Raw genomic sequence first — 27,615 nt, 5'->3', positions numbered from 1 at the left:
ACCCCAGGCAGTTTCAGTGACACTCTGGTGAATTGTGTAGTTATGGACTCAACTAACATATTAGCTCCTGAGCCCCATTTCATTGTTTTACTCCAGAGTCTCAATGTTCCTTCCTAAGTCATAGAGACTTATAGGGATGGTTTCCCAGATTCTCTGGTGTAAATACCTCTCCCTGTACAAGTCACCAGTCCATTGCAGGAACACTCATTTTTGCCGGCTGAGTGGACGGGAGCAATGTAGAATGAAGTGATTTCCTCAAGAATACAATACATTGCCCAGTCTAGGAATCGAAACCACAACCTTACAATCATGAATCCAACATCCTAACCACTAAACCACATACCTCCACAAAGAGTCCCAACGAGATATCTTAATTAATTTTGATACGAATGCCATAATATTTTTTCACTATATCATATATCAGACAAGGATTACATTGATGGTGGTTTTTAGCCATGACCCATTGGGGGATCATTTGGTACCTTCTGTCTGGCTAATTATATTTTCTGTTTATTTTGTCTTTTATTTTACCTCATTACATAACGAAACTCTGTATGATATAAACGTGAAAGTCAATGACTAAAAGAAGAAACAGAAGAAATTTATAGAATACGGATAAAATAAAGATGTTGTTCTAGTGTACCTTAATCCCATATTTAAGCAATCGTAGCATGCCAGGTCCCAAAAGGCTCATAGAAAAGAAATAATGAGGTGACCCACTGAAGGGCTGTGTGGCTCTTGCTAATATACCAACCCAACCCTCCAGTGGGTTGTGAAGGAGCCAATATGTTAATAGTATTACTAATTCATTACACAATATGTAGCTATTTATATTCAAAACATGTTTCTAATAGGCAGGCTGTAGACAGATTAAAGAGTCTTTCATTATCGAGAATATTCTGAAAAAAGAAACAGTAATATGACAGTTGTGAAAACTAAGGTGATGAATTGCTGTTCACATGGTTAAACGTTCAAAACTAGCTGCATTTCTTACCTCATGCCACCCAAGCAAGATACTTAACACTGTGAACCTAAAGCTGCTGAGGTGATAAAGACATAAAAAACACTTGCATTTCATTGTGGAGTGGATTATGGTGGGAAGAACTAGAAACTAGAAAGAATATTTGTGTGATCCGTTAGACTGTGGCCATGCTGGGGTTACAGCCTTGAAGGTTTTAGCTGAAGAAATTGACTCAGTGCTCACTTTTTAAAAGTTAGCACGCCAGTCATAATGCCTATCAGTATTTCGTCTGCCGTTACGTTCTGAGTTCAAATTCCGTCGAGGTCGACTTCGCCTTTCATCCTTTCGGGGTCGATGAAATAAGTACCAGTTACACACCGGGGTCAATATAATCGACTTAATCCGTTTGTCTGTCCTTGTTTGTCTTCTCTGTTTAGCCCCTTGTGGGTAGTAAAAAAATAGGTACTTAATCCATCAATCTCTTTTGCCAAACTGTGAAGTTGCAAGAATGTAAATAAATCAACATTGGTTGTCAAATGGTAGTGGGAGACAAACACACACACACACACACACACACACACACACAAACACACATGTGACAGGCTTTCACTTAGTTTCCATCTACCAAATTCACTCACCAAGTACCGGTTGGCCCAAGGCAACAGAAGATACTTGCTCAAGGTGCTGCACAATGAGACTGAACTCAAGCTTCTTAACTACACAGCCATGCCTGCACCTATGCAAATATCTTAGTTAAAAACACCATCTTTTTTATTCTAAGAGGGAGGGAGAGAGAGAGAGAGAGAGTGGAGGGTATCGTAGAATTAAAGATCTACACCAAAATGTTAACAGTAAATGAAATACAAATGTAGCTTCTATCACCATCTGGAGATTATCTTAACTATATTTCCCTCTTCAGTTAAACAGTTAATTACAAGACAATATTTCCATTAATTCTTTCTAGTTTTTTTTTTTTTTGCACAAGACTAGCAATTCTGGGGGAGGGGGAGTAAGTTGATTATATCAAGCCCAGTACTCAACTGGTACTTATTTTATCAACCTTGAAAAGATGAAAGGCAAGGTCCACCTTGGTGGAATTTGAACTTAGAACAGATGAAATGCTGCTAACCATTTTCCCCAGCTTGCTAACAATTCTACCAGCTTGCCACCTTATTCTTTATTCTTTTATTCTTTATTTGTTTCAGTCATTTGACTGCAGCCATGCTGGAGCACAGCCTTTAGTCAAACAAATCAACCCCAGGACTTATTCTTTGTAAGCCTAGAATTTATTCTATCAGCCTCTTTTGCCAAACTGCTATGTTACAGGGATGTAAACACACCAACATTGGTCATCAAGCGATGGTGAGGGGACAAACACACACACACATGTATATATATGACAGGCTTCTTTCAGTTTCCATCTACCAAATCCACTCACAAAGCTTTGGTTGGTCTGAGGCTTAAGTAGAAGGCACTTGCCCAAGGTGCCACACAATAGCACTGAACCCATTACCATGTGGTTGGGAAGCAAGCTTCTTATTTCTTTATTGCCCACAAGAGGCTAAACATAGAGGGGACAAAAAAGGACAGACAAAGGGATTAAGTCATTTACATTGACTCCAATATGTAACTGGTACTTAATTTATCGACCCCAAAAGGATGAAAAGCAATGTCGACCTTGGCGGAATTTGAACTCAGAACGGCAGATGAAATACCGATAAGCATTTCGCCCGGTGTGCTAACGTCTCTGCCAGCTCGCCGCCTTAGGTAAGAAGCAAGCTTCTTACCACACAGCCACTCCTGCACCTTTGTACAGACATATTAAAATTCCTTCCCAATAAACAGAAAGATGCACAATTTCCAAACTCTATTTCTAATAGATAATAGAATCAGTTACATCTTCCAGCTGCTAATGTTGAGATCAAAAAATCAAAAAAAGTAAATAAATAAATAAATAAAAGAAATGAATAGATAAATCTCTCTATTTTTTTTATTTGTTTTAGTCATTTTGTACAGGAATGCTCTGGCATCACCTTGAAAGGTTTTAGTTGAACAAATCAATACCAGTTCTTATTTTTAAGTCTGATACTTATTCTATCAGTCTCTGTTCTTGAAATGTCAGGTTACAGGGATGTATACAAACCAACACTGGTTATCAAACAGCTGGGTAAGAGGAACAAACATAGACATCAAAATGCACGCGTGCACGCACACACACACACACACACACATGCACTGGGATATGTAACACGCTGCCTAAATACCAATCTTGAGAAATTAGGCTTCTCAAAACCAGAAAGGAAAAAGCTGATTCAAAGACCACAGATCCGATCCATCACTGGAACTGTAAAAATCTGTAAAACTTTCCTGAAGTTTATCATTTAAGTATATATGAGCACATCTAGATATGCAAGTATAAGTATGAGACAGCACACATAAAAAAAACATTCGAATCTGCATGTATACAAACATACAAACAAACAAAAATACCCTGTTGTTGATGTTGAAATTCCAATGAAGGAGCCTTAGATTTAGAATAGAAACCAGCTCATTCTCTATTGGCAAGAAATCTTGAAACATAACTGAATAATGACATACATACATACAGACATACTTTGGGCTTCCACAGTTTTTGCCTACCAAATTCACTCATGAGATATTGGTCATCCCAGGGAGGATGCCTGCCAATTATATTTCATCATCATCGTTTAACATCTGCTTTCCATGCTAGCATGGTTTGGACAGTTTGACTGTGGGCTGGCGAACCAGCGGGCTGCACCAGGCTTCAGTCTAGATCTGGCAGAGTTTCTACAGCTGGATGCCCTTCCTAACGCCAACCACTCCGAGAGTGTAGTGGGTGCTTTTGCGTGGTGTATGTATGTGTGTGTATGCATATACGTCTGTGTCTCTGTGTTCGAGCTGTGTTTGTCGCCCCGCCTCCACTTGACAACCAGTGTTGATTTGTTTACATCTCCCATAACTTAGCTGTTCAGCAAAAGAGATCAATAGAATGAATAACAACCTTCAAATATAAGCGCTGGGGTCAATCTATTTGACTAAACTATTCTAAGTGGTAACTTCACATGACAGCAATCCAATGACAAACCAGTCAAAAAGAATATAAATATAAATATTCTTTATTATATATTTCATGTTAGTGAAGGTGCATGGCTCAGTGGTTAGAGCATCAGGTTCACAATCACGAGATAGTAAGTTCGATACCTAGATCAAGCTGTGTGTTGTGTTCTTGAGCAAAACACTTTATTTCATGTTACTCCAGTTCACTCAGCTGTAGAAATGAATAGTGACGTCACTGGTGCCAAGATGTATCGGTCTTTGCCTTTCCCTTGGATAACATCAATGGCATGGAAAGGGGAAGTTGAAGTCCATGGACTGCTTGTCTTTCATGAATAACCTTGCCCAGATTTGTGACTCGGAGGATAACTTTCTAAGTGCAATCCCATGGTCATTCATGACTGAAGGGGTCTTTACCATTTTATATATTTCATGTTAATATTTTATAAGGACCTGCAAATCTATACTTATTTGAAGTTTTTTAATTTATTTAGTGGCCTCATAGAAAGGTAAACTATTGTTCCAACTCAGGAATTTCCTGTACATTTTAGAGATATAAGATTCAAATAAGGTTACAAATATGCTTAATTTTCTGAGAATTACCAGGTAACACACATGCTAGTTACAAAACATCAACAACAAGCAGGATAGTAGAAAACAGCAACAACAACAACAAGAGTAACAACAAATGAGAAGAGCAGAAACAACAATAACAAGTAGGTAACCCACAACAATACCATGAAGAAGCCAAGACAATGATGCAACATTTTTGAGAATTCAACCTAGTTTGTTAATAAGATATCTGGAGTCTGATTCAAAGGAAACTGAAACAGAAAGTAGTCAGTTTCTGGTTGAGAATTGTTTGCTGTTAATAAGATGGGTTCAATGTACTCTAGACAATATAGAGTTTATTTCATTATTGTTTACAATATTACATTTAGCCTTTGTTATAGCATTAAATAAATACATTCTTTTCAGCGTATAGAAAATTGAGTTATAAAATAAAGGTGAAGGAGTAGTTGTGTGGTAAGTAGCTTGCTTACAAACCACATGGTTCTGGGTTCAGTCCCACTGTATGGTAACTTGGGCAAGTGTCTTCTACTGTAGTCGCGGGCCAACCAAAGCCTTGTGAATGGATTTGGTAGATGGAAACTGAAAGAAGCCCATTGTATATATTATATATATATATATATATATATATATATATATATATATATATATATAATAGAAATATTAAAATTACTAAGTCTCTCTAAAAGAGATTATGGCAGCGTTCCTGGAAATTAATAGTTATCGCCATACTAATATGGCATTCTTATAAAAATGGAGCTAATAAGCGAACAGCTTTTTTCTTATTTTTATAAGAATGCCATATTAGTATGGCGATAACTATATATATAAATATATAAGTATATGGTTGTGCGTCTGTATTTGTCTCCCCACTATCGCTTGACAACCGATGTTGGTGTATTATTTATGTTCCTGTAACTTAGCAGTTCAGTAAAAGAAATGGATAGAATAAGTACTAGGTTTACAAAGAATAAATCCTGGGGTCGATTTGTTCGACTAAAGGCAGTGCTCAAGCATGGCCATAGTCAAATGACTAAAACAAATAAAAGAATAATGTAAATTTAACCATTTGGCATTTAAACCAACCATATCTGGCCCAAATATTCTGGTTTATGTTGAAATCAACCAGATCCAGCTCCTCACACCTACCCAACAATGTCAAAGATATACAATCACAATATTGAAAACTTGAAGCTACAAGATAATACATGTTTAATTCAAAATAATGTAAATAAATAAGCATTATACTGATGGAATAATCTGAATGCTAAAGGGTTAAGATTGCAATAATTTCCATAAAGACATGAAAAATTTTCTTGTAATCAGAACTATAGTCAACTTGTGAGGATGATTACTTTCATAAGCACAAGAGCTACTCGTGTAGCTAGCAGGGGACAGTAGGGGTGGTCTGCCCCGGGTGGCACTTTTAAAGGGGCGACGCTTTTGGGTCTGCTCTGGGCAATATGTGTTTTTCATGGGGTCTGGGGGTGTTAAATGGAAGGGCCACCCCGGGTGGCACACACTCTAGCTACGCTAATCACGAGCTATATTTTGTAGAATGAGACTGTCATTTTTGACTGTTACATACTTTAGTAACCCTGGAAAGTTGAAAGGCAAATTTTACTTTGGCAAGATTTGAACTTAGAACAAAGGTATATCCCTAAATACTGTAGAGATATTTTCTCAGCTATTCTATAAATTCTACTACTTGCTTCTCTTCAATAATATTAGCAATAATCATTATAAGTTGCAGCCTAAAGCCCAAAGTAGAGTAATACAATAATGAAGTATATTAGATATTTTTGCAGTATCATATCGTTAACAAATTAATTAGTCATACAAACTCATTTCATTGAACTATAAGAACTAATGTGAATTAATTAAGCAAAATTTAAACAACATTAATTTTGTAATAAGTTGTGTAATCTGAACTGCATGAAGAATTTTTTTTTTTCGTATCGAAGTCATGTTACCAACTTGTTGCATTTGTTATGAATGGAGACTCTGTGTGTGTGTGTGTATAGACACACACACACATGTATGCATGCATGTGTGAGTGTATATATTATTATATAAAAAACAAAAGACAGAGACAGGTGAGGGAACAAGAAACAACATAAAATAGAAGAGTCATTGACACTTCAAGCCTCATATATAAACATACTCTCTATCTCACGCACACACGCACGCACACACACACACACACACACACACAAATTATACAAGACAACCTTTTCCAAAATAAAATCTAGCCGATCCCAATAACCAATTTAAATTTTAAATATGTTATCTCAATACCAAAAATTCCAGCAAATGAAGTTGGTATAAAGTCAGTCCTAAACTAAAATGTCAAAACATTCAGTAATTGAGATTTGTCTATCACTCGACTGAATTACTTTTATAAATTATATTGAATAAAAATTATAGCAAGCTGAAAATTGATATCAAAAGTGATATCTAATAGATCGTATAAATTGATTTTAAAATAAGTTTGTTTTTATTATTTTTTCCACTTTACAGTACTTCTGTAGATCTTTAAAAATATTCAATAAAAAATACATCACTGTGTTTGTTTTAAAACAAATATTTTATTTAAAATTATATTAAATAGAATGAATATTAGATATATAAGTTGAATTGAGTAGTATTATTAAATGCGATTTTGTTACTGTTTTGAAGGTATGTATGAAGAAATGATTGAAATGAATATAAGACTATTTTTGTAAAGAAACAGGAAAAATTTCCAAAGTAAAGATGAGATTTTAAAATTACTAAGTTTACAATTTTTCATATGAATTTATTCACTCATTAAATTCAGTATACTTTCTGACATATGATTAATTCATCTACATTATTATCTGTCTATACATGTGTATAACTGCATATATTTTCATTTGACTGTTAATTTGATGTTTACATTTATGTGTGTCTATTTGCATTTGTGAAAAATATATGTAAACAATTTTCTAAGAAATCATAACTGTCTTTTGAAAAATATATGGAATAGAAGTGAAATTAATTTTAAAAAATGGGAGAAAACTGAAGAATGAATAAAAACAAAATTAAATAACCAAAACATTACACAAAAAAAAAATAATCAAACTTACATCCCCCATTGTTTCTTCTATAATCCAAATATAATTGGTAATAAATTAAATACTATTTGAAGAAATTTGGTACTGACAGCCTCAAATAACATAAGTTTTAAGAATCTACAACTGTTCTGATAGACAATGCCAAGCAACTGTAGGGGTTGCTTGGCATTTTGAGGAAATAATTATTCTGCTTGGAACAGTAGGTGGTAGAACCAAATGAGACCAAGTGTGTATGTGTGAGTGTATGTGTAGATGAGAAAGAGGGAGAGAGAGAGAGAGGGAGAAATATAGAGAGAGTGAAGGGAGAGAGAGAGTGAAGGAAAAGAGGAAGGGCAGAGGAATAAGGTAAAGTGTGAAAACATTCTAGTTTCATACTGTTAGACTAACTGTTGCACGAACTCGAAAAATAGAAAGAGAATAGAAGATTATCAACTTTCAACTTTGATTACTTAAAAAGCAAGTTAGTGAGAAGCGAAAAGAGAGTGAGAAAAGTGAGTGCCAAGAACTGGGAGGAATTCTCTGAATGGTAAAAATGTGGAATCTATCTCCACTGGCAGAGTGAATGTCAGTTCAGACACTAACAAAGAACATGCTAACTTTACTTTGGTAATAAGAGGGGGGTGGGTGGAAGAAGAGAGGTGGAGGCAGCCGAGAAACAGATAGGAAATGTTCAAATGAAAAGTAAAAACTATACTACCATAATCATTATCTCTGCTGTTAGTAATTTCTCTTTTTCTGCGAGTAGGTCGATGCAAGTCTTGACCGAAGTAGAATAATAGGCGAATAAATGCAGCTAACAATAGGCAATTATGCTTTACTTAAACAGTCAGCCAATAGATCCAATTAACCACTTTTGGCACATGCTGATTGATAGTAGGCTGTGGTTAACAACCAGGTGAAAATATACACCTAATAAACACACCTCTAAATACCAACAGCAATTGTTTTAGCTATCAGTAATAAATAGCAATTAAAAACAAATGAGAAAGTTTACAGTCAGAGGAATTATTTTTAGGTAAAATACTATTTGAAAAGGAAGGTTGCTTAATTATCAAGTAAATCATATTTATAGGCCTTTCAAAGTGATATGATAATTCATCAATAGTAATTGGCCTTTCAAATCTTGCCAAATTATAATAATAAGTTACCGGAAACTGTCACACTTGAACGCTAATGAATTTCTAAATATAGGGTGTTATTTTCTTCCGGCTTTTAATCTAATTACAATCACTCCATAATTTTGAAGATAAAAAGTAAATATTATGATCTTTTGATAACATGATGAAAGAAAAAACACCTTAGTACATCTCTATCATCACCATATTGATTTTTCTCAGGAAATATAGAAAACCAATACATGTTTATAGATCAGTGATTTTGTGTTAGTATTTTGTAGATTACCTCCAGACATATTTCTGATGCTGTAATTGTTTCGTGTTTTAGGTGATATTTTCTTTTACTCACTCGCTTACGGTTGGACAGATCTATAAGTTTATAGAATTGTTTATTTGCTTGACTAAGTTACGTTATTAACAAAATCTCTCATACTAGAAGTAACTATCGCAAGAGCTCTACTCTATTAATTGAATTCCTTATATTGCACTAAACCATCACCTGGTAATAATGTTTCCTATCTTCTCAGGTGATGTTATAGAAATGTGATAATTTAAGAAAAGCAGTGCAGATGCATATATATGTGAGATACAGAAAAACAGAGAGAGACTGTGTATATGAAATAACAAATTAGCTCTATAACAGGAGCTAACAAAACACAAGTAGCTACTTAAATTGATATTACAACACTAATCAAAAGTCAAGAATGGATTAAAACAAATCTTTACAAAACAGAAATTGATTCGATATACATTGACTTTGAATTTATAAGCATAATTTATTGAGTGTGATCGTTACCTCATTGAGCGTGATCGTCACCAACATTGCCTTACTGGCACTTGTGCCGGTGGCACATTAACGAAACATTCGAGCGAGGTCATCGCCAGTGCTGCTGGACTGACTCCCGTGCAGGTGACACGTAAAAAGCACCATTTGAGCATGGCCGTTGCCAGTACCGCCAGATTGGCCCTCGTGCCAGTGGCACGTAAAAGCACCCACTACACTCTCGGAGTGGTTGGCCTTAGGAAGGACATCCAACTGTAGAAACTCTGCCAGATCAGATTGGAGCCTGATGCAGCCTTCTGGTTCGCCAGTCCTCAGTCAAATCGTCCAACCCATGCTAGCATGGAAAGCAGACGTTAAATGATGATGATGATTATAAGTATGCTATACATTCATATGTGTGGGTATGAATGAATAATAAGGGGTGACCAAAAGGGTGAGGGATAGAAGTGGCATCCAATGATAAAAGTACTGCCTCAGAAAAGCCATCTAATCAATGCCAGCATAGAGGAGCAATTGTAAAATGATAATGATGATGATGATGATGACTGACACTATCACTGCCACCATTTCATCATCATCATCATCATCATCATTTTAGATCTCCTTCATGGTAGCATGGGTTGAATGGGGTTATGGTTGGGTGCCATATTTGTCACAATACTTAGTCACCTCTTAAAAATACAGGGACATGGTGTAACCAACTTTTAGGATCATTTAGAGAGTGAAGCAGATAGGGTGACACCCTAGGTCCTACCCAAGAGAGATTGGAAAAGATGAAACTAATGCGTCATTTTTGACAATAGAAAGTGGATGATCTACCAGTGAAAAATGGTGGAAATTATGGAAGAGAATTCCTGAGTATGAATGTAGGAACTGCACAGTACATAATTCAACTGTAATGTGCAGAAAGCTTGAACAAAAATTGATTCAACCAGATGCATGCATTATATGCTAACTGTCCAGAGGTCATTCAGAATCAACTGTGTGAAATTATTTGCATCAAATTTCAATGGAATCATATTAGATCTTTAAGATGTTCAGAATCTTAATCTGATGCAAAAGACCAAAAGTGAAGTAACGGGAATAATTAAATAGACATCTTCTTTGAGATGCACACTCATATCATCTATTTGGTTCAGTTTTCTTGATCTGTGACATGGTATTACAGGCAAAAGATGCCAGTGTTTGATACTGAAGTGAACAATATAGAATGCTCAGTAAAAATACAAAGAAACTGCAAGATTAATTTGTCATTCTACTGACATAGTTGAAACACATCACCAACAGTCTTAAAATTGACATTATCATATTTGATGGGAAATAAAATGCATTTTTACCTCCCCATAATGTCTCAAATAAAATCACTCTGTATCCTATATGCAAAGCTGGGTTTCACCTAAGCTTTAATGCTCTAAAGCTTCTTTTCCCCTAAATATGAACTGTTGAAATTGGGATGCATCTAAAATACCCATAAATCTTTTATGCCATCAAAGATGATGGTGATGATGATGATGATGATTAAATCTTTAAGATGATGATGATGGTGGTGATAGTGATGATGATGATGATAGTGGTGGTGGCGGTGGTGGCGGTGGTGGTGATGATGGTGATGATGATGATGATGAAGATGATGAATGGTGAGTCTTTTGCATGAGAACTAATCAACAGTGCCAAGCAAAAAAAAAAATCTTAATACATATGTAGTATCAGTATTCTGGACTGCGAATTCTATCATTGGTGATCTAGCAAAAAAAGATTTGAAGCTGCAGACAAAATTTCCGATACTTTTACATTTTTCTAGCAATATCTGTCGATAAAAGAAAATCTTCAAACTACAAAGTACATGTCATTTGCAGAAATTGACAACAGTGATGTAAACAGTAAAGAAGCAAGAGCTTTCAAATGAATTAATCACTAGAAAAAAAACCCAAAAAAAACCTTTCACTGCAGTAACTTTGAAAAACTACAACATAAACCCAGAGATATACTCAACAAAATATACAGCTATAAGTTGAAAAGCATAATTCCAAATCTTAGTGCATCATTACAGATTTTTATCGCAATACCTGCAGTGTATGAGACACTATGGCACAACCATTTTTGGCATCACCAATTTGGTGTCACTCAATGCTGACAGCCAACATTTTAATGTTTCTCATATTTTAATATCTCCCTCTCTCTTTCTCTCTCTCTCAAGTGTGTGAGACTTTAGTTATGTGTTTAATATCTTTCTCGCCCTCTTCTTTCTCTGTATATATGACTATCTAGTAATGCTTGTGAAGGCGCGTGGCTTAGTGGTTAGGGCATTCGGCTCACGAATGTAAGGTCGTGAGTTTGACTCCCGGTGATGCGTTGTGTCCTTGAGCAAGACACTTTATTTTACGTTGCTCCAGTCCACTCAGCTGGCAAAAATGAGTTGTACCTGTATTTCAAAGGGCCGGCCTTGTCACACTGAATCTCCCTGAGAATTACGTCAGGGGTATGCTCAGTCACTTGCACATTAATTTCATGAGCAGGTTGTTCTGTTGATCATATCAGCTGGGACCCTCGTCATCGTAACCGACGGAGTGCTCCTAATGTTTGTAGGTATGTGTAATCTCTGTATGTGTATATTTCTATGTGCATACATGTGTGTGTTTGTCTCCAGCACCAAAAACCGGTTGACTTCCCAGTCAGCAACATCAAATCATCAACCATCAAACAGCTAAGCCCAATCATCACACTCTGATGCCTGCAGCACTAGTCTCAATAGAATGTTCATTCAGTAAGCTTAACTTTTAACTTCCTGTACAAGACATACCACATGGGACTGCATCAGTCAGTCAGTTTTGAAACACATGGGATCACAAGAATTGTACTAACCTTGTTTACATTCATTTTAAAAAAAAGTGAAGAACTCTCTAAAGTAAGGGGGAAAACTATAACAGAAAGAATCATAACAGGATAAGGTTTTTTATTTTAAAAGTTTTCAAGAAGATGTCTGAGTTATACTTATGAAGAATTCTCTCAGAATGATCAAGTCACAAGGTTACCTAGTGATCTTAGCTTGATTCCACATCGAATCAGAACTCAGTCAAAATATAATAAACTTTGTACATAAAAAGGAAGGCAAAGTATTTCTGAAGAAGTGAAAGCACATTCATTCTATGATTTTAATAATAAACAGTTACAGTAACAACTGAGTTGTAACAGATTAAAATAAAATAAAATATATATAATATCACAATAAAATAATAAAGAGGTTATAATAAAAAGTAGAGGTTTTGGTTTTAATCATTACAGTTGGGAGCCATAAAAGTCTCTGCCTTGCTACAGACTTTTTCTCTCAATTGTTCTGTATGTTCACACACACACACACACAACACTCAAGTGTAGAGGTGTGTGAATGTCTATATACACATACATGGCGAGCTGGCAGAAACGTTAGCACGCCGGGCGAAATGCATTGCCGTATTTCGTCTGCCGTTACGTTCTGAGTTCAAATTCCGCCGAGGTCGACTTTGCCTTTCATCCTTCCGGGGTCAATAAATTAAGTACCAGTTACGTACTGGGTCGATGTAATCGACTTAATCCCTTTGTCTGTCCTTGTTTGTCTCCTCTGTGTTTAGCCCCTTGTGGGTAGTAAAGAAATATATATACAAATACACTAAAATACAATTTTATAATTATATACACCATATATATATATATATTATATATATATATATATATATAGCCACATGCAATCATACATAAAATTTTCCACTATAAAGCTTTTAAACAATAATGTTCCAATCAGTATGGACGACGAACATTAAATGATGGTGATGATGATGATGATGATGATGGTATGTTATAAAGTAGATCTGAAATTCAAGAGTACAATTCTGATCAGGGTAAATTAATACATCTTAGTTTTTTAAAGTTTACATAGGCATGAACAAATACAAACATATTCACATATACACTTATTGTTAAACTAATCAATCACTCACAAAAAGAAATTACATACAAAGAACTTGATATTCTATGCATGTCCATTGCGCTCTAACAGCTCCTGTATGACAGACATGATTAGAATGCCACAGGAAACAATCAAAAGACAAATTTTTAAAGCTGAACCAACCATCAGGAAACCTAAGGGCAGACCAAGAGCAGGATAGTTGGACAACATCCATAATTTCAGTTGGTTAAGCTGGGAAATTTCTGATGAGACTCTATACAGAGCAGGTACTTGTGGGCTCTACTTTCGTGACCTTATCAGGAATACTGGGTAGAGAAAATGGATGGATGGAAGTCAATATTGTAACCAAAACACCCTGGCAAAAGGTCAATGGTTAATACACTGTCACCTGTATTCAGTTGTATCTATGGTCACAACACTCAACTTTCATTGGTTGAGTCTACATAGTTCCAAGTAGGTATCAAAAAAGTTAAATAAAAAAAAAATCAGTGTTAAGTTCAATATATTATTCCAAGAAAATCTAACTACAATAAACTGAAATTTAGCCAAAAATTCTATGGTGGAAAAGAGAATCTTGGAAAATATGGAAAAATATATAGAAATATCAGGTCACAACACAGAAACCTGTTATACATAACAAAGAACAAAAATCAGTGGTGACGACTGGCTATGAAAGCATCTAGAGTGGCACCCTAATGGTTGACTGTATAAGTTAAGGGATCTTAATGATGATGATATAACAAAGTATGAGATGTTTTGGCACAGCCATATTGGCACTGCCTATTTGGAATTGCTGACTTGACACAGACTTATTTGAACCCAAACATTTTAACGTCTTTCATTTTAATATTTATCTCATTCTTACTCTTCCTCTCTCTCTGTTTATGTGAGTGAACATATTTCTCTTGACGTGTATGAGGAGAGAGGAGGTGTTTATGTCAATCATGTTCAATTAATATATTGTAATGTCTCTCTTTCTCTGTCTCTCACTTTCTTTTTTATATATATACATCTGCACATGCCTCTGTGTGTGTGTGAGTGTGTTTGCCTCAAGTGCCAAAATGTACTGTCACCAAAACAGGTTGAATGTCCAATTAGCCAAGCTAAATCATCAGCATTCAAACAACTGTGTCTAATCAATATTCCGTATAAAGCGATATGTATGAAACAATCAATTTGAAAAGTAGACGAAATATACATCTTAGTAAAAGACATCAAATCGCCTGACTAAAGATAGACATTTTGTTCTTTAAAATAAAACCTCCTCCATATGTTTACATTACATTTGGTCACCTTGAACTGTCAGAGACATATCGACCTCTTAATGTTATGCCATTGACATTTTAGCTATTGATCATGTGTGACAAAAATCCCATTTTGTTTTTTAAAGTTGAAGTTCTCAAAGATATTATCAGTGCTTTTCTTTCAGAAAAAAAAAAAAGAAAAAGAAAGAAAAGTAAAGATTAAAACATTCCCTCTAAACTTGATATGTTACAATAGAGAAGAAATTCAGGAAAGTAGATTTATTTCAAGCAGAGATTTCATTTTAGGCAGTGATATTTAATGGAGAAATATCAATGATAAAATGGAACAGTCAAGGATTTCTTGAACAAAACACACAGACATTCTATGAAATTTTGTTTTGTTTAAAAAGCCAGAGCAACTTATATGGATAATAAATAAGTGGTGTGTGCATTGGCAGAAATATTGAAGAAAACTTTCGAAATATTGTGCTGATACAACAGATAACAGATGCAGACATATGAAATTCAAAGATTATGAATGTCAGCTAAATTTTAGTTGAATCAATAGATGAATTCTGTTATGTCAGTTATTTTGTTGCTGTTGTTGTCGTTGTTGTTGTTTGGCAGCTCAGTCGCTTCTCAGTGAACAGATTTATTGATACAGCTTTGGTTAATAAAAACTTTGATGATGTCTCTCAAAGTTGGGGGGAGAAAAAAAAGACTGATATAGTTTCAAACAATATATCCCAAGTTATAATAATTTATTAAAGAGATAAAATATTTTAAATTTATAGAACTGGAGAAACGAGATTGTGTGATGTTCATACTGACAGCATTTATAACAAGAACAAAAATATCTTTCCATAAACTATTTAGTAAGTCACTAAGCTAAGGTTTAGCTCAAGGCAGTTTATTACAGGTAACTTACCTGCATAGCTATTCTGATAAAATAAAATGCCTGAAGTAAGATAAGAGTTCACTCTTAATTACTTGTATTTAATTAATCAAATTTGCTGAAGAATGAATGAATATGAAACCTAGAATCTGAAAAATCTACTTGTAGGTCTGTATCAGCAATAGTAAAGGAACAAAATGTCAAAAATCAAAATAAAACCAAATAGTCTTAAGGTGCAAATAGAGTACAATGGTAGTTACAGGTGTGTCAGGTGAGATGGAGTGGAGGCGCAATGGCCCAGTGGTTAGGGCAGCGGACTCGCGGTCGTAGGATCGTGGTTTCTATTCCCAGACCAGGCGTTGTGAGTGTTTATTGAGCGAAAACACCTAAAGCTCCACGAGGCTCCGGCAGGGATGGCAGAATTGTTAGCATGGCAGGCAAAATGCTTGGCAGCATTTCATCCGTCTTTGTGTTCTGAGTTCAAATTCCACCAAGGTTGACTTTGCTTTTCATCCTCTCATGGTCGATACAGTAAGTACCAGTTGAGCACTGAGGTAGATGTAATCAACTTACCCCTTCGATGAAATTGCTGGCTTTGTGACAAAATTTGAAATTAATATTTCAATATTCATTTATAATTTAGGAACAAAGCCATACATGTTTGTGGTTATAACAGTAGTTGATTGGTAGTTATTTATTAACCCTGGAAGAATGAAAGGCAACTTTGGAAAAGTAGGCATAACTATGTGATTAAAAAATTTGCATAGGAGTGGCTGTGTGGTAAGTAGCTTGCTTACCAACCACATGGTTCCGGGTTCAGTCCCACTGCGTGGCATCTTGGGCGAGTGTCTTCTACTATAGCCTCGGGCTGACCAAAGCCTTGTGAGTGGATTTGGTAGACAGAAACTGAAAGAAGCCCATCGTATGTACATATATATATATATATATATATATATGAGTGTGTATATGTTTGTGTGTCTGTGTTTGTCCCCCAACATCATTTGACAACTGATGCTGGTATGTTTATGTCCCCGTAACTTAGCGGTTCAACAAGAGACCGATAGAATAAGTACTAGGCTTACAAAGAATAAGTCCTGGGATCGATTTGCTCGACTAAAGGTGGTGCTCCAGCATGGCCAGAGTCAAATGACTGAAACAAGTAAAAGAGTAAAAGAGTAACCAAATGGTCTTAAGTTCAATTTGGATACATGGCACTCAAAGTAGCATGTGAGCACACATGTATGTATATATGCGTGCATGCATGTGTGTATGTATGCATTTGTTTGTATGTTTGTGTATGTATGCATGAAGTTATTATTTCCACTTCTTTGCATGAGATCATCTAAATTAGAAATGGTGTAGTCATATTTACATTCCTGGGGAATATCATATCACATTGCTCTGTGCTTTTGTTAGTAATAAAAAAAATTAAAAAATCTTGTATTTGCAAACAGGTAATGGTTGGTGGCAAGAAGAACATCCAACCATAAAAATGCCAGCACAGGAAAATGGATATAAAAACACATAAATTATTGTCAACAGTAATATTAGAAGTTGCACCAACTTTATGACATATTTAAGAGAAAGAGGTAGGTAACACTATTGATTGAATCTAATTTTATGACTGATACTTTCTGCTTGATAGATTTCCAGCTTTTATGATATTACACTGAACAGATATCTCAATCTATGACTGATTTTGCCGACAGGAGAATATGAACATATAACTACAAGTTAATGAAATAAGCTTTGGTCACCTGATGTTCCAGCTGTTTAAAACAAAGAACTGCATTCCCACTACAGGTGAATTAGGTTATTGTAGGTGTCTTTACCAAGGATATAGTGTGAGCTGACATTTAAACAGCTTTAGTATTTTGTGATTGTTAGTCAATCTAAGAGTTCTAAGATCTTGTGTAATAACACTGGAGTTAACATTATTGTTAAGAATGAAAGAAGAAATTTCAAAAATTTCCATGCTGGCTAATAGCAATTCTTCATACCGAAAGGTGATGTAATAAGGCTTGTGTTCTACATAATAGGAGTGAAAATAAGTACAAAAACTAGGAGGAATGGAGTGAGATCACACCTAATCAACTTATGAAAGCAACTAAACTTTAAATGTTACACACATTCTGCTTTCTTGAAGGAAGAGCAAAAGATGATGTGAATATGAATGCATCATCATGTCTTTTTTTTTTTTGTAATATTGTTTCCATGGAAACTGGAATTACTTTCTAAGGCTAGCAAGTATTTTAACAGTCATTGACAACCCAGCTTTTATGAGTTGAGTCTTAATTCCTACCTTATGGAGACTATGTGTATGGCAATGCAAGCACTTTCTTCTTAATTAGTCTCTTTGTTAGTCAAAAATTAGGCATCCCTAACACAGGGGATCAAGATAACTAGGAGAGGCGAGGGCAACATATCTTCTAGGGGAGTGCAAATGGAACCAAATGTTAATTTGATGTCTGACAGATGAGATGCAGTGGGAGTGGTGACAAGATGAATGCAATGGGTTGAGTTTAGGAGTGGGGAATAAATTAAGCAAGTTCAGAGAAACAGATTACCGAAATAAAGAGAGGTAAGCATTCAAGTCTGTCAATAAAAAAAATTTTTTTACTACAAAAATTACTTTAAATGGAAAACATTAAATTGAAATTTAAAAAAAAAAATTTAATTATTATGGAATTCTGGAAACTGACTTAACTCTTTAGTTTGTCTAATAAATGTTTCAATAAATCACCCTGGCCACAAAATAGGGAAAATTTGTATTTCAAAACTAAATAGGTGCAAGTGTGGCTGTGTGGTAATTAGCTTGCTTACTAACCACATGGTTCTGGGATCATTCCCACTGTGTGGCACCTTGGGCAAGTGTCTTCTACTAAAGCTTCAGGTCGACCAAAGCCTTGTGAGTGGATTTGGTAGATGGAAACTAAAAAACAAGCCCGTCATATATATGTATACATATATATATATGTGTGTATACGTTTGTGTGTCTGTGTTTGTCCCCCTAACATCGCTTGACAACCGATGCTGGTTTGTTTACGTCCCTGTCACTTAGCGGTTCGACAAAAGAGACCGATAGAATAAGTACTAGGCTTACAAAGAATAAGTCCTGGGGTCGATTTGCTTGACTAAAGGCGGTGCCCCAACATGGCAAATGACTGAAACAAGTAAAGAGAGAGTATCTGTCCTAGCATAGAACTACATTGTCAAATGATAAAATATTTGCTGCTTTCTTTCTTTTCTTATTCTTTAACTATTTTTTTCTTGTGGTTAAGACTCTCATATTGGAATCACCTGGGTTTAGATTAAATCTCACTGCACAGCACTTTGGACAAATGTCTTCTGTTATAAATGTCTTCTGTTATAAATGTCTTCTGTTATAAATGATGTTGATGATATAACCCCAGGCCAACCAATGTGTTGTGAATGAATTATTTAGACAGAAACTGTGTGGGGGCTTACTGTATACATGTGTGTGTGTGAGTGTTTTTGAGTTTGTCACCCGACTCCCAACCCCAATTGACAACCAGTGTTGGTTTGTTTACATCACTGTAACTTAGCAGTTCAGCAAAAGAGACCAATACAATAAGTACCAGACTGTAAAAATATGACTACTGTGTCAATTTGTTTGACTAAACCCTTCAAGGCAATGCCCCAACATGGCTACAATCCAATGACTGAAATATAAAGGAGGGGAGAAAAAAGTCTGTGTACATTACTCTAAAGTTCTACTTTAGTTGTTATTACAAACCATCTCCCATTTATTGCTTTGGTGAGCAGAAATATACAAAGTGTAAGCAACCTTATTTGAATCAGTGACGTCATGTTTCAATAGGAGTCGTCAATAATTATCTCCCCTGTTGCATCACTAGCAGCTAGGTGGCGCTCGTTACCTAGCTATAAAAGACGTGCACGGAAAGGTAACATTTTCTTTCTCTCACACGCTGCCTGCAACTAGCCATGGTGTTCTCCATCTCTGTACCTTGCTATAAGACCACTTCATGATGATTGAATTTTCTTTAATCCCCTTCACAAGTCATGGAATACATTCCCTTATTCAAATTCCATTCTGTTCTATTCAATGATAATGTATAAGCTGCATAAAAACTTCCATTCCATATCGGAATAAATTCCTCATGTACATGATGTCTTCACAATCTCACATGAGTTGTTGTTCCTCACTAAATTGATTCTAACAGCTATAGAAGAATGACTGAATATTATATTAAACTAGCAGCTAAGCCCGGTTTCACCCAGTTGGTTTGGACGATGTGGTTGTAAAACCTGCTCTGTGTAAGCATTCAACTTGTTTGGGCACGCTTACATTAAAAAACAATCTTAGAATGACTTTTTCTGTCAAAATGCTAAAAATAACTGACCAACAAAAAAAAAAAACAACCAAGATTCAACCAAATCAAAAAATAAATCCAAATACTAAGTGAACGAAGATGAACCATTCCACCTCCATTGCACACGCACTCATTCACATACCCCACCTTTCACATACACATATATTCACAGAGTTGAAACGCTGTTTGATTTATTTTTTCAGCATACAATTTTCATCATCCCACTACCAAGTATGACATCACCCCTTCCTTTCTCATTCATAAACACAAGAGTATTATTATAGTAGATTATCTCGGTAACCATGGGAGCTATAAAAAAAATATGACATCACCGCTTCCTTCCTTATTCATCTATCAACCCTTCCTTTCTCATTCATAAACACAAAAGTATTATTATAGTAGATTATCTCGGTAACCATGGGAGCTATGAAAAAATACAAAGCTCAGCATCACCACCAGATCATTCTATACATCTGTTTAATTTTTCGTGCAATTCCACCCAGCTATTCGACCATGAATCCCAAGACAAGAAAGAATCACCCATGTGAAATTTATATTTATAGATTAGTGAGCTCACTAAAAAAAGGATAAAATCCTAAAATCTATAATTAAGCATTTTTCTTTCCACAATCTATATTTTATCAAAGAGAAACATTAAAAAAATTAAAAGCTCACATATGTTCTTTTCTATTATAAGCACAAGGCCTGAAATTTTGAGGGAGGGGGGGGCCAGTTGATTAGATCAACTCCAGCAAGCAACTGGTACTTAATTCATCAACCCTGAAAGGATGAAAGACAAAGTCGACCTCAGCAGAATTTGAACTCAGAACGTGAAGACAGACGAAATACCTATTTCTTTACTACCCACAAGGGGCTAATCACAGAGGGTCAAACAGACATAGGTATTAAGTCGATTACATCAACTCCAGTGTGTAACTGGTACTTAATTTATCGACCCCAAAAGGATGAAAGGCAAAAATCAACATCAGCGGAATTTGAACTCAGAACGTAACAGCAGACGAAATACTGCTAAGCATTTCCCCCGGCATGCTAATGTTTCTGTAAGCTCACTGCCTTCAAATATATATTAATTAAATGAAAATAACAATTTAAGAGAGTAAATTAGAGCAGAGTTTTAGTATTATACATAGCATATATTTCTAAGTTTAAGTTCTATCAGGCTTAATACAATTCTATCATACTGTACATATTAGATAATATACAGTCTAGGTACATAATAAAATAATTAAATGGATTGTAACTGATACTATTTACATAATATCAGTGTGTTATATGAATAATATCAATAGGAAAAAATATGAAAATAAAGCCGTTAACAAGCTATACTATTACAAGAATGAATAAATACATAAATGTTTATTTGCCACTGATGAAGTACTAATCCCTTCAGGAATCAATATAAAATAATATCTATAATTTGGCATTTTAGAGATACTATTTATTCATGATTAGTCAGGGACTTCATGATAAGCTGTTAGACTTCATGACACCAGTTCAAGTTTGGTAATGGTCAACTTGACATTCTGTGTTTTTTTTTTTCTCTTCTTTGTGTTGGCAATTCAAAAATCAATAACATTCTTTAGTATACTGTATTTGATGGCATAGAAGATGCACAGACATTATAAGCACCCTAATTTCAGCAAGATATATTCAAGAAAAGAATACCAGGGATAAATTTAGCGTATGGGAGACCCAACTTTGCATTCAAGATCCAGGATGATTTGAGATTTTTTGGAAAAAAGTCTATCTTACATGCCATCAAATATGGTAACTAATTCTAGATAAAGGCAAATATAAGCATGTATGAGATGTTAATTCAAATCTGCTACAGACTTTTCATTGTATTTCTGAGCAGAGTATTTAACTCTATATGTCCCCATTCATAGATCTCATCATCATCATTGTTTAATGTCCGCTTTCCATGCTAGCCTGGGTTGGATGATTTGACTGAGGTCTGGCAAACTAGATGGCTGCACCAGACTCCAATCTGATCTGGCAGAGTTTCTACAGCTGAATGCCCCTTCCTTAAGCCAACCACTCCGATAGTGTAGTGGGTGCTTTTACGTGCCACCGGCATGAGGGCCAGACAGGCGGTACTTGCAATGGCCATGCTCAAACGGTGCTTTTTATGTGCCACCTGCACAGGAGCCAGTCCAGTGGCACTGGCAACGACCTTGCTCGAATGTTTTTATTTTGGCAACAACCTCGTTCAAATAAAAAAAAAAAACATTCGAGATCTATTTGAAATAAATGAGATTCTACAGAAAACATTTAATAGAACCAATCACTTTTTTTAATAGATTCCTCTTATTACAAGCAATTACAGAATGGAGCCATTCAAAAAACACACAAAAACTGTTGACTTCATTTGGTGTTAAAATTCTTGTCACACCATTGTGATGTGGTCACTGATACACTTCCACTGCAACAGATGAATTGCAGTGGAACCGTGTCAGTGCCAGGTGGCAATTGGTATGACAAAAATTCTGATACCAAATAATAAATGTTTAAGTGAAGTTAACAGTCTTTGCATGTGTTTTTGAATGAATAATATGAGTCTTCCATGCTGTAATTGTTTTAGCTTCAACACAGTCACAGACAAAATTACTTGCAAGGCAAGTTCATTTCCAAAATCTTATTACAAAGATCAACCAATTTATCATTTTACTTTCAACTGAATAAGATACACATATTTATCCCACCATCATCACTATTTTTATCTTTAAAATAAAATATATATAGCAATACAATAATACGAATTTTGTTTAAAAAAAAGAATGTAATTCCTAAACTGTTTGTGTTCATAGCATTCTAAGAAAATAATGTTACCTTTAGAACAAACTATTCTAGTTTGAACTAGTTGAATAGTTTGAACTAAAGAATTAATTCTTTTATTTATTTCAGTCATTTGAAAGTGGCCATGTTGGAGCACCACGTTTAGTTGAACAAATCAACCCCAGAATTTATTCTTTGTAAGCCTGGTACTTATTCCATCAGTCTCTTTTGCTGAATCGCTAAGTTACGGGGGACATAAACACACCAAGAAGACACTTGCCGAAGGTGCCATGCAGTGGAACTGAACCCAGAACCACATGGTTGAGAAGCCAGCTTCTTACCACACAGCCACACCTGCACTAGATCTCTACATTTCCATGATGGTAAGTAGATGAGACCAATCTTCTGGATAGCACACCAATACATGAGAGAAAACTTTCTCATTAGTGAAAATGAACTTAACCAATAATGAAAGATTCTACATAAATAGGTTGGAGTCTGTCTAGATAAATAGCATCATCATTTAAAACACATTCTTTCATGCTTGCTGAGACACATTTTCTGTGGCTAGATGTCCTTCAGGTTGTTAACAGTCACCTGTTTCCAAGCAAAGCAATATTTCCCTTTGCTCAGACATATTTCTCATGGAAGAATGGAAATAAACAACATTACGTGTATGATGGTGATGCTCATTTACAGCTATCACACGATGTCAAGACAAGGATACATTTTAATGTTCACTTTTTCAAGCTTGCATGGGTCAGATGGAGTTTATAGGCAAATTTTCTGTGACCAGATGCCCTTCTTGACACCAACCCTCACCTATTGCCAATGAATGCCACTGCTTGTATGACAGAGATGCTCATTGTTTGTTGTTTGTTTCTTCTCGAGCCAGTTCCCGGTTTCTTTGGAGTATAGGTTCCCCACCTGGACAGGACGCCGGTCTGTCGCAGGTGAGCTGCAAGATGCAGGAGGAAAGACTGAGAGAAAGTTGTGGTGAAAGAGTCAGCAGAAGTTGGCCATTACCTTCTGCTGGAGCTGCGTGGAGCTTAGGTGTTTTGCTCATAAACACACACATCGCCTCGTCTGATATTCGAACTCGCGATCCCTCGACCGCGAGTCCACTGCTCTCACCACTAGGCTATGTGCCTTCACAGAGATACTCATCCACAACTTCTATGCAATATCAAGACAAGGGAACACAAATATGCACACACACACACGCATGCATACATGTGTACACTGACACTCACACACATGTAAGACAGGCCTCTTTCAACCTTCAAATCCACTTACAAAATCTTGGCCAGCCAGGGGCTACAGTAGAAGACACCTACCCAATGTCCCAGTAAATATATAAATACATGACCTGCTTCTTTTGATTTCCTTCAACCAAATCCATTTGCAAGGTTTTTGTTGGCTTACGTATAGAGTAGAAGACACTTGCCCAAGGTGCCATGCAGTAGGACTGAACCCGAGATCACATGGTTGGGAAGCAAGCTTCTTAACCACACAGCCATGCCTGTGCCTATGAAATAATCCCCGAGATACTATTTGAAACATTAAGATTTGGCATTACAAAATGTAGTTTAGGTTTGTAATGAAATTTGAATTCTTATTTAATTTTCAGCTTATCTCAGTCTACTTAGCTTAACTCTTTCAATGACGAAAATACTATCTTCCCAGAATTGAGGTGGTTTCATGGCAAAGAATTCATCAAGGTATCTTTTTACGTCATCCAAGGAATTGAAATTTTTACCATTAAGACTATTCTGCAGAGACCTGAATAAGTGGAAATCCGAAGGAGCAATACCTGGTGAATATGGAGGGTGGGGTAACACATCCCAGCCGAGCTGCAGCAATTTTTGTCTGGTTCCCGAAGTGTCAAGTGCTTAAAATGAACTTTCTTATCTTCCATTTTAATGGGTTACAGAATTAACACAGGTTATAGGAACATACTCCTTCTTCCACAAAAAGATAGCTTAAATGGAGGTGTAGTCAAATCCTATTTTATGGACTAAACCATGTTCTAAAATAAGTCGAAAGGTAAGCTACTATAAATCAGCATGAACTTTTCGGACAACCCAATAAAACCAAACAACTTATATGCACTTTCTGACAAGTTGTGGTGCACCTGAGCACTGGATACAATAATTTCATTATTACATTATTATAACTTACATGCACACACACACTTCATAAGAGTTGTTGCTTTTTCAGCAATAATTTTTGTTTGTATTGTAATGTAAAATTATTCCACAGTGATTTTATCAGTAAGAAATGTAACAAAATAAAATAGTTCTGGAGTTAGATTTAGATATTTTGTGTGTCTATAACTGAATATCTGAATATGGAAATGATGTGTTAATCAAGGAGAAAAAGTGATGCCAGAGAAGTAAGGGAGAGAACAAATTGAAAAAAAAGTTACTGATTTTATGTTTATTTCCCTTAGCTTGTAAACTACGAAATTCTTAGGTGAATAAAGCAATGTAAATTATATCTGATATAAAAAGCAAACAACACTTACCACAAAGTGGTTTATTGATTGGGAAGAAAAACAAAGACTTAAAAAAAAACAATTTAAGTAATTCACTGAATTATCTAAAATTTCAAAAGATTCTTGAAAGAAAAAAAAAAAAGATTGTTTGATGGATAAAGCTAGAAGGTTTCTATCTTGCAAGGAAATGTAGACATTACATAAAAGAAAAAAAAATGTGTGCTTCAGATTATTTATGTATTTGGTTCTGTTTCACTAGTGTAGTTGGGTGGGCAGTGACGATTTTATGGGGCAGCACCTTTGGGTCTGCTATCAATAAGTCAGGCAAACTCAAGAGTTATTCCAAGAGCACATACTCTAAATGTGCCACTGTTTTGTTTATATACTATCTATCTAATACTAATGTTTACATTCAATATACAGAAATTCATTTTTTTGTACAAGTCTAGATTGATAACAGCTTGATACTTAAAAAAAATTAAGTGCAAAGATCATTGACTTGTGAGCATAAAAAGAAAAATGTTATTTTAACATTCACAATCAGCATAAGAAACATAGCTGCTCTGGTTTTCTATTTCCTTTGATTTAAAACCAAGAATTTATACACGAGTTTAATGCAGGCTTAGCTGTGTAGTTGCCATTCATTGAGGAACAAATCCAAAGAATAGAAAGATAAGTTAGGATGTTCATGTGTTAAAAGCAAACTACCGTGAGGCCCTGTTTAGTCCTTTTGCAACCATATTTTAATAGAACTACACCACATTTATTTCAACTAATTTTGGAAAAAAATAGAGTTTAATAAAATATCTTGATTATTGTGAAGCTGGTAATTGGAACATAAAATTAACATTAAATTTTAATTTAATTCAATTTATATACAAAGTTTGTATCATAGAAGTCTCGGGCAGGTTGGTATCCAAAGGGTAACATATGAGTATCAAAAAAGAATTGTGAAAAGCCTACATGAATTTTTTTTTTAATGATCTTCACTAATGGATTAACATTTAAAAAAGAAACCCATCACCTATGAATATATTAGTAAGAAGCAAATAGCTGGTCTACCATATGAGACTTATTTTTAAATACAAAAGGGAAATTAAACCGGAATTCACTGTGAATTTACCTTACAGCAAGTAGATGGGTGAAAAAGCACATGGTTGTGTGGTTAGGAAGCTTGCTTTGAAACTACAAGGTTTTAGGTTCAAACCCCACTGAGTAGCACCTTGAACAAGTGTCTTCTACTGTAGCTGGGGTCAACTAATGCCTTGTGAGTGGATATGGTAGGCAGAAACTGTGGGGAAGCCCATCATATGTGCATGTATGCGCATGTGCACACATCTTTGCATTTGTGTTAATCCCTCCTCACCACCACCCCTTGACAACCACTGATTGGGAGGTTTGACTTCATGACCCAGCAGTTCAACAAAAATGACTGATAGAGTAAGTATCAGATTTTAACCAAAAAAAAAAACAAAAAAAAACCGAGAGTGATTTGCTTAATTAAAATCTGTCAAGGCATTACCTCAGTATAACCTCAATCCAATTATTGAAACAAGTAAAAGATAAACGACAGAAGATAATCCTCAGGAAGTACATTTTTAAGAATAATACTGAGGCGTATCAGTATATTCTTCAAATTCCTCGCCAGAGTAAAACTTACTCAAAAATGTCATTAATAAAAGAACTGAAGAATTAGTAATAACCCATATGTTAGGAAAAGGTTTTTCAAAAGGAGAAAATGAATGAACTCTAATAAAATAAACAAACATTATAAAGCTCTAATGGATGCAAAATATCAAAAGGATAGTTAATACATATGGTGTGAGGAAGGAAATCACAGATGCTTATGGAATGAAATGTCAATTTAACAAAGACCGATAGTGGAAAATCTGGAAAATTAAAGAAATAGTACTCCATGTAGCTTTTACATGTAACATGTAGTCCTTGACATACTGATAACTAAATCTGATATTGGTTCCATATGGTTGATATTAACGAGTAATTGAATTTAAATATCTTTAAATTGTGCTAATTACACAATAGCCCTGTGTTTTTGGGGGATTAATACCCTTCATTTCCATGTACCCGTTCATCTTCTCTGCCCACAATTCCTTGGAAGGTTGTTGGAGTAGAGCCCTCAGACACCTCCTCCATAGGAAGAGCCCTATCAGAAGCAACCATCATTAGACTTTCTGGCTGGATTCTCAAGCACAACCAACTGAGATTATGGATATCATTCAACCATCTCATTCTTGGTCTACCCTTAAGTCTCCTGTTGTTTGGCT

General features: G+C 35.4%; 1 protein-coding gene across 13 annotated transcripts in view; it reads right to left on the bottom strand.

Moving 5' to 3' along the window:
* LOC115213920 (liprin-beta-1) overlaps positions 1-27,615 on the bottom strand; it is a 488,566-nt gene that overhangs the window by 313,185 nt on the left and 147,766 nt on the right. Inside the window, exon 1 of one of the 13 annotated variants that reach the window (XM_036504527.1) lies at positions 7,714-7,832. The exons of the other annotated variants lie outside the window; for them this stretch is intronic. Coding sequence (XP_036360420.1) covers positions 7,714-7,722 — 9 coding nt within the window. The 5' untranslated portion in view covers positions 7,723-7,832. Of the gene's footprint in view, positions 1-7,713; positions 7,833-27,615 lie in introns of those variants that run through there. 13 annotated transcript variants of the gene reach the window in all.

The sequence above is a fragment of the Octopus sinensis genome, linkage group LG7, assembly GCF_006345805.1.
Source record: "Octopus sinensis linkage group LG7, ASM634580v1, whole genome shotgun sequence".
Lineage (NCBI taxonomy): Eukaryota > Metazoa > Mollusca > Cephalopoda > Octopoda > Octopodidae > Octopus > Octopus sinensis.
This window is presented reverse-complemented; position numbering and strand designations above follow the sequence as displayed.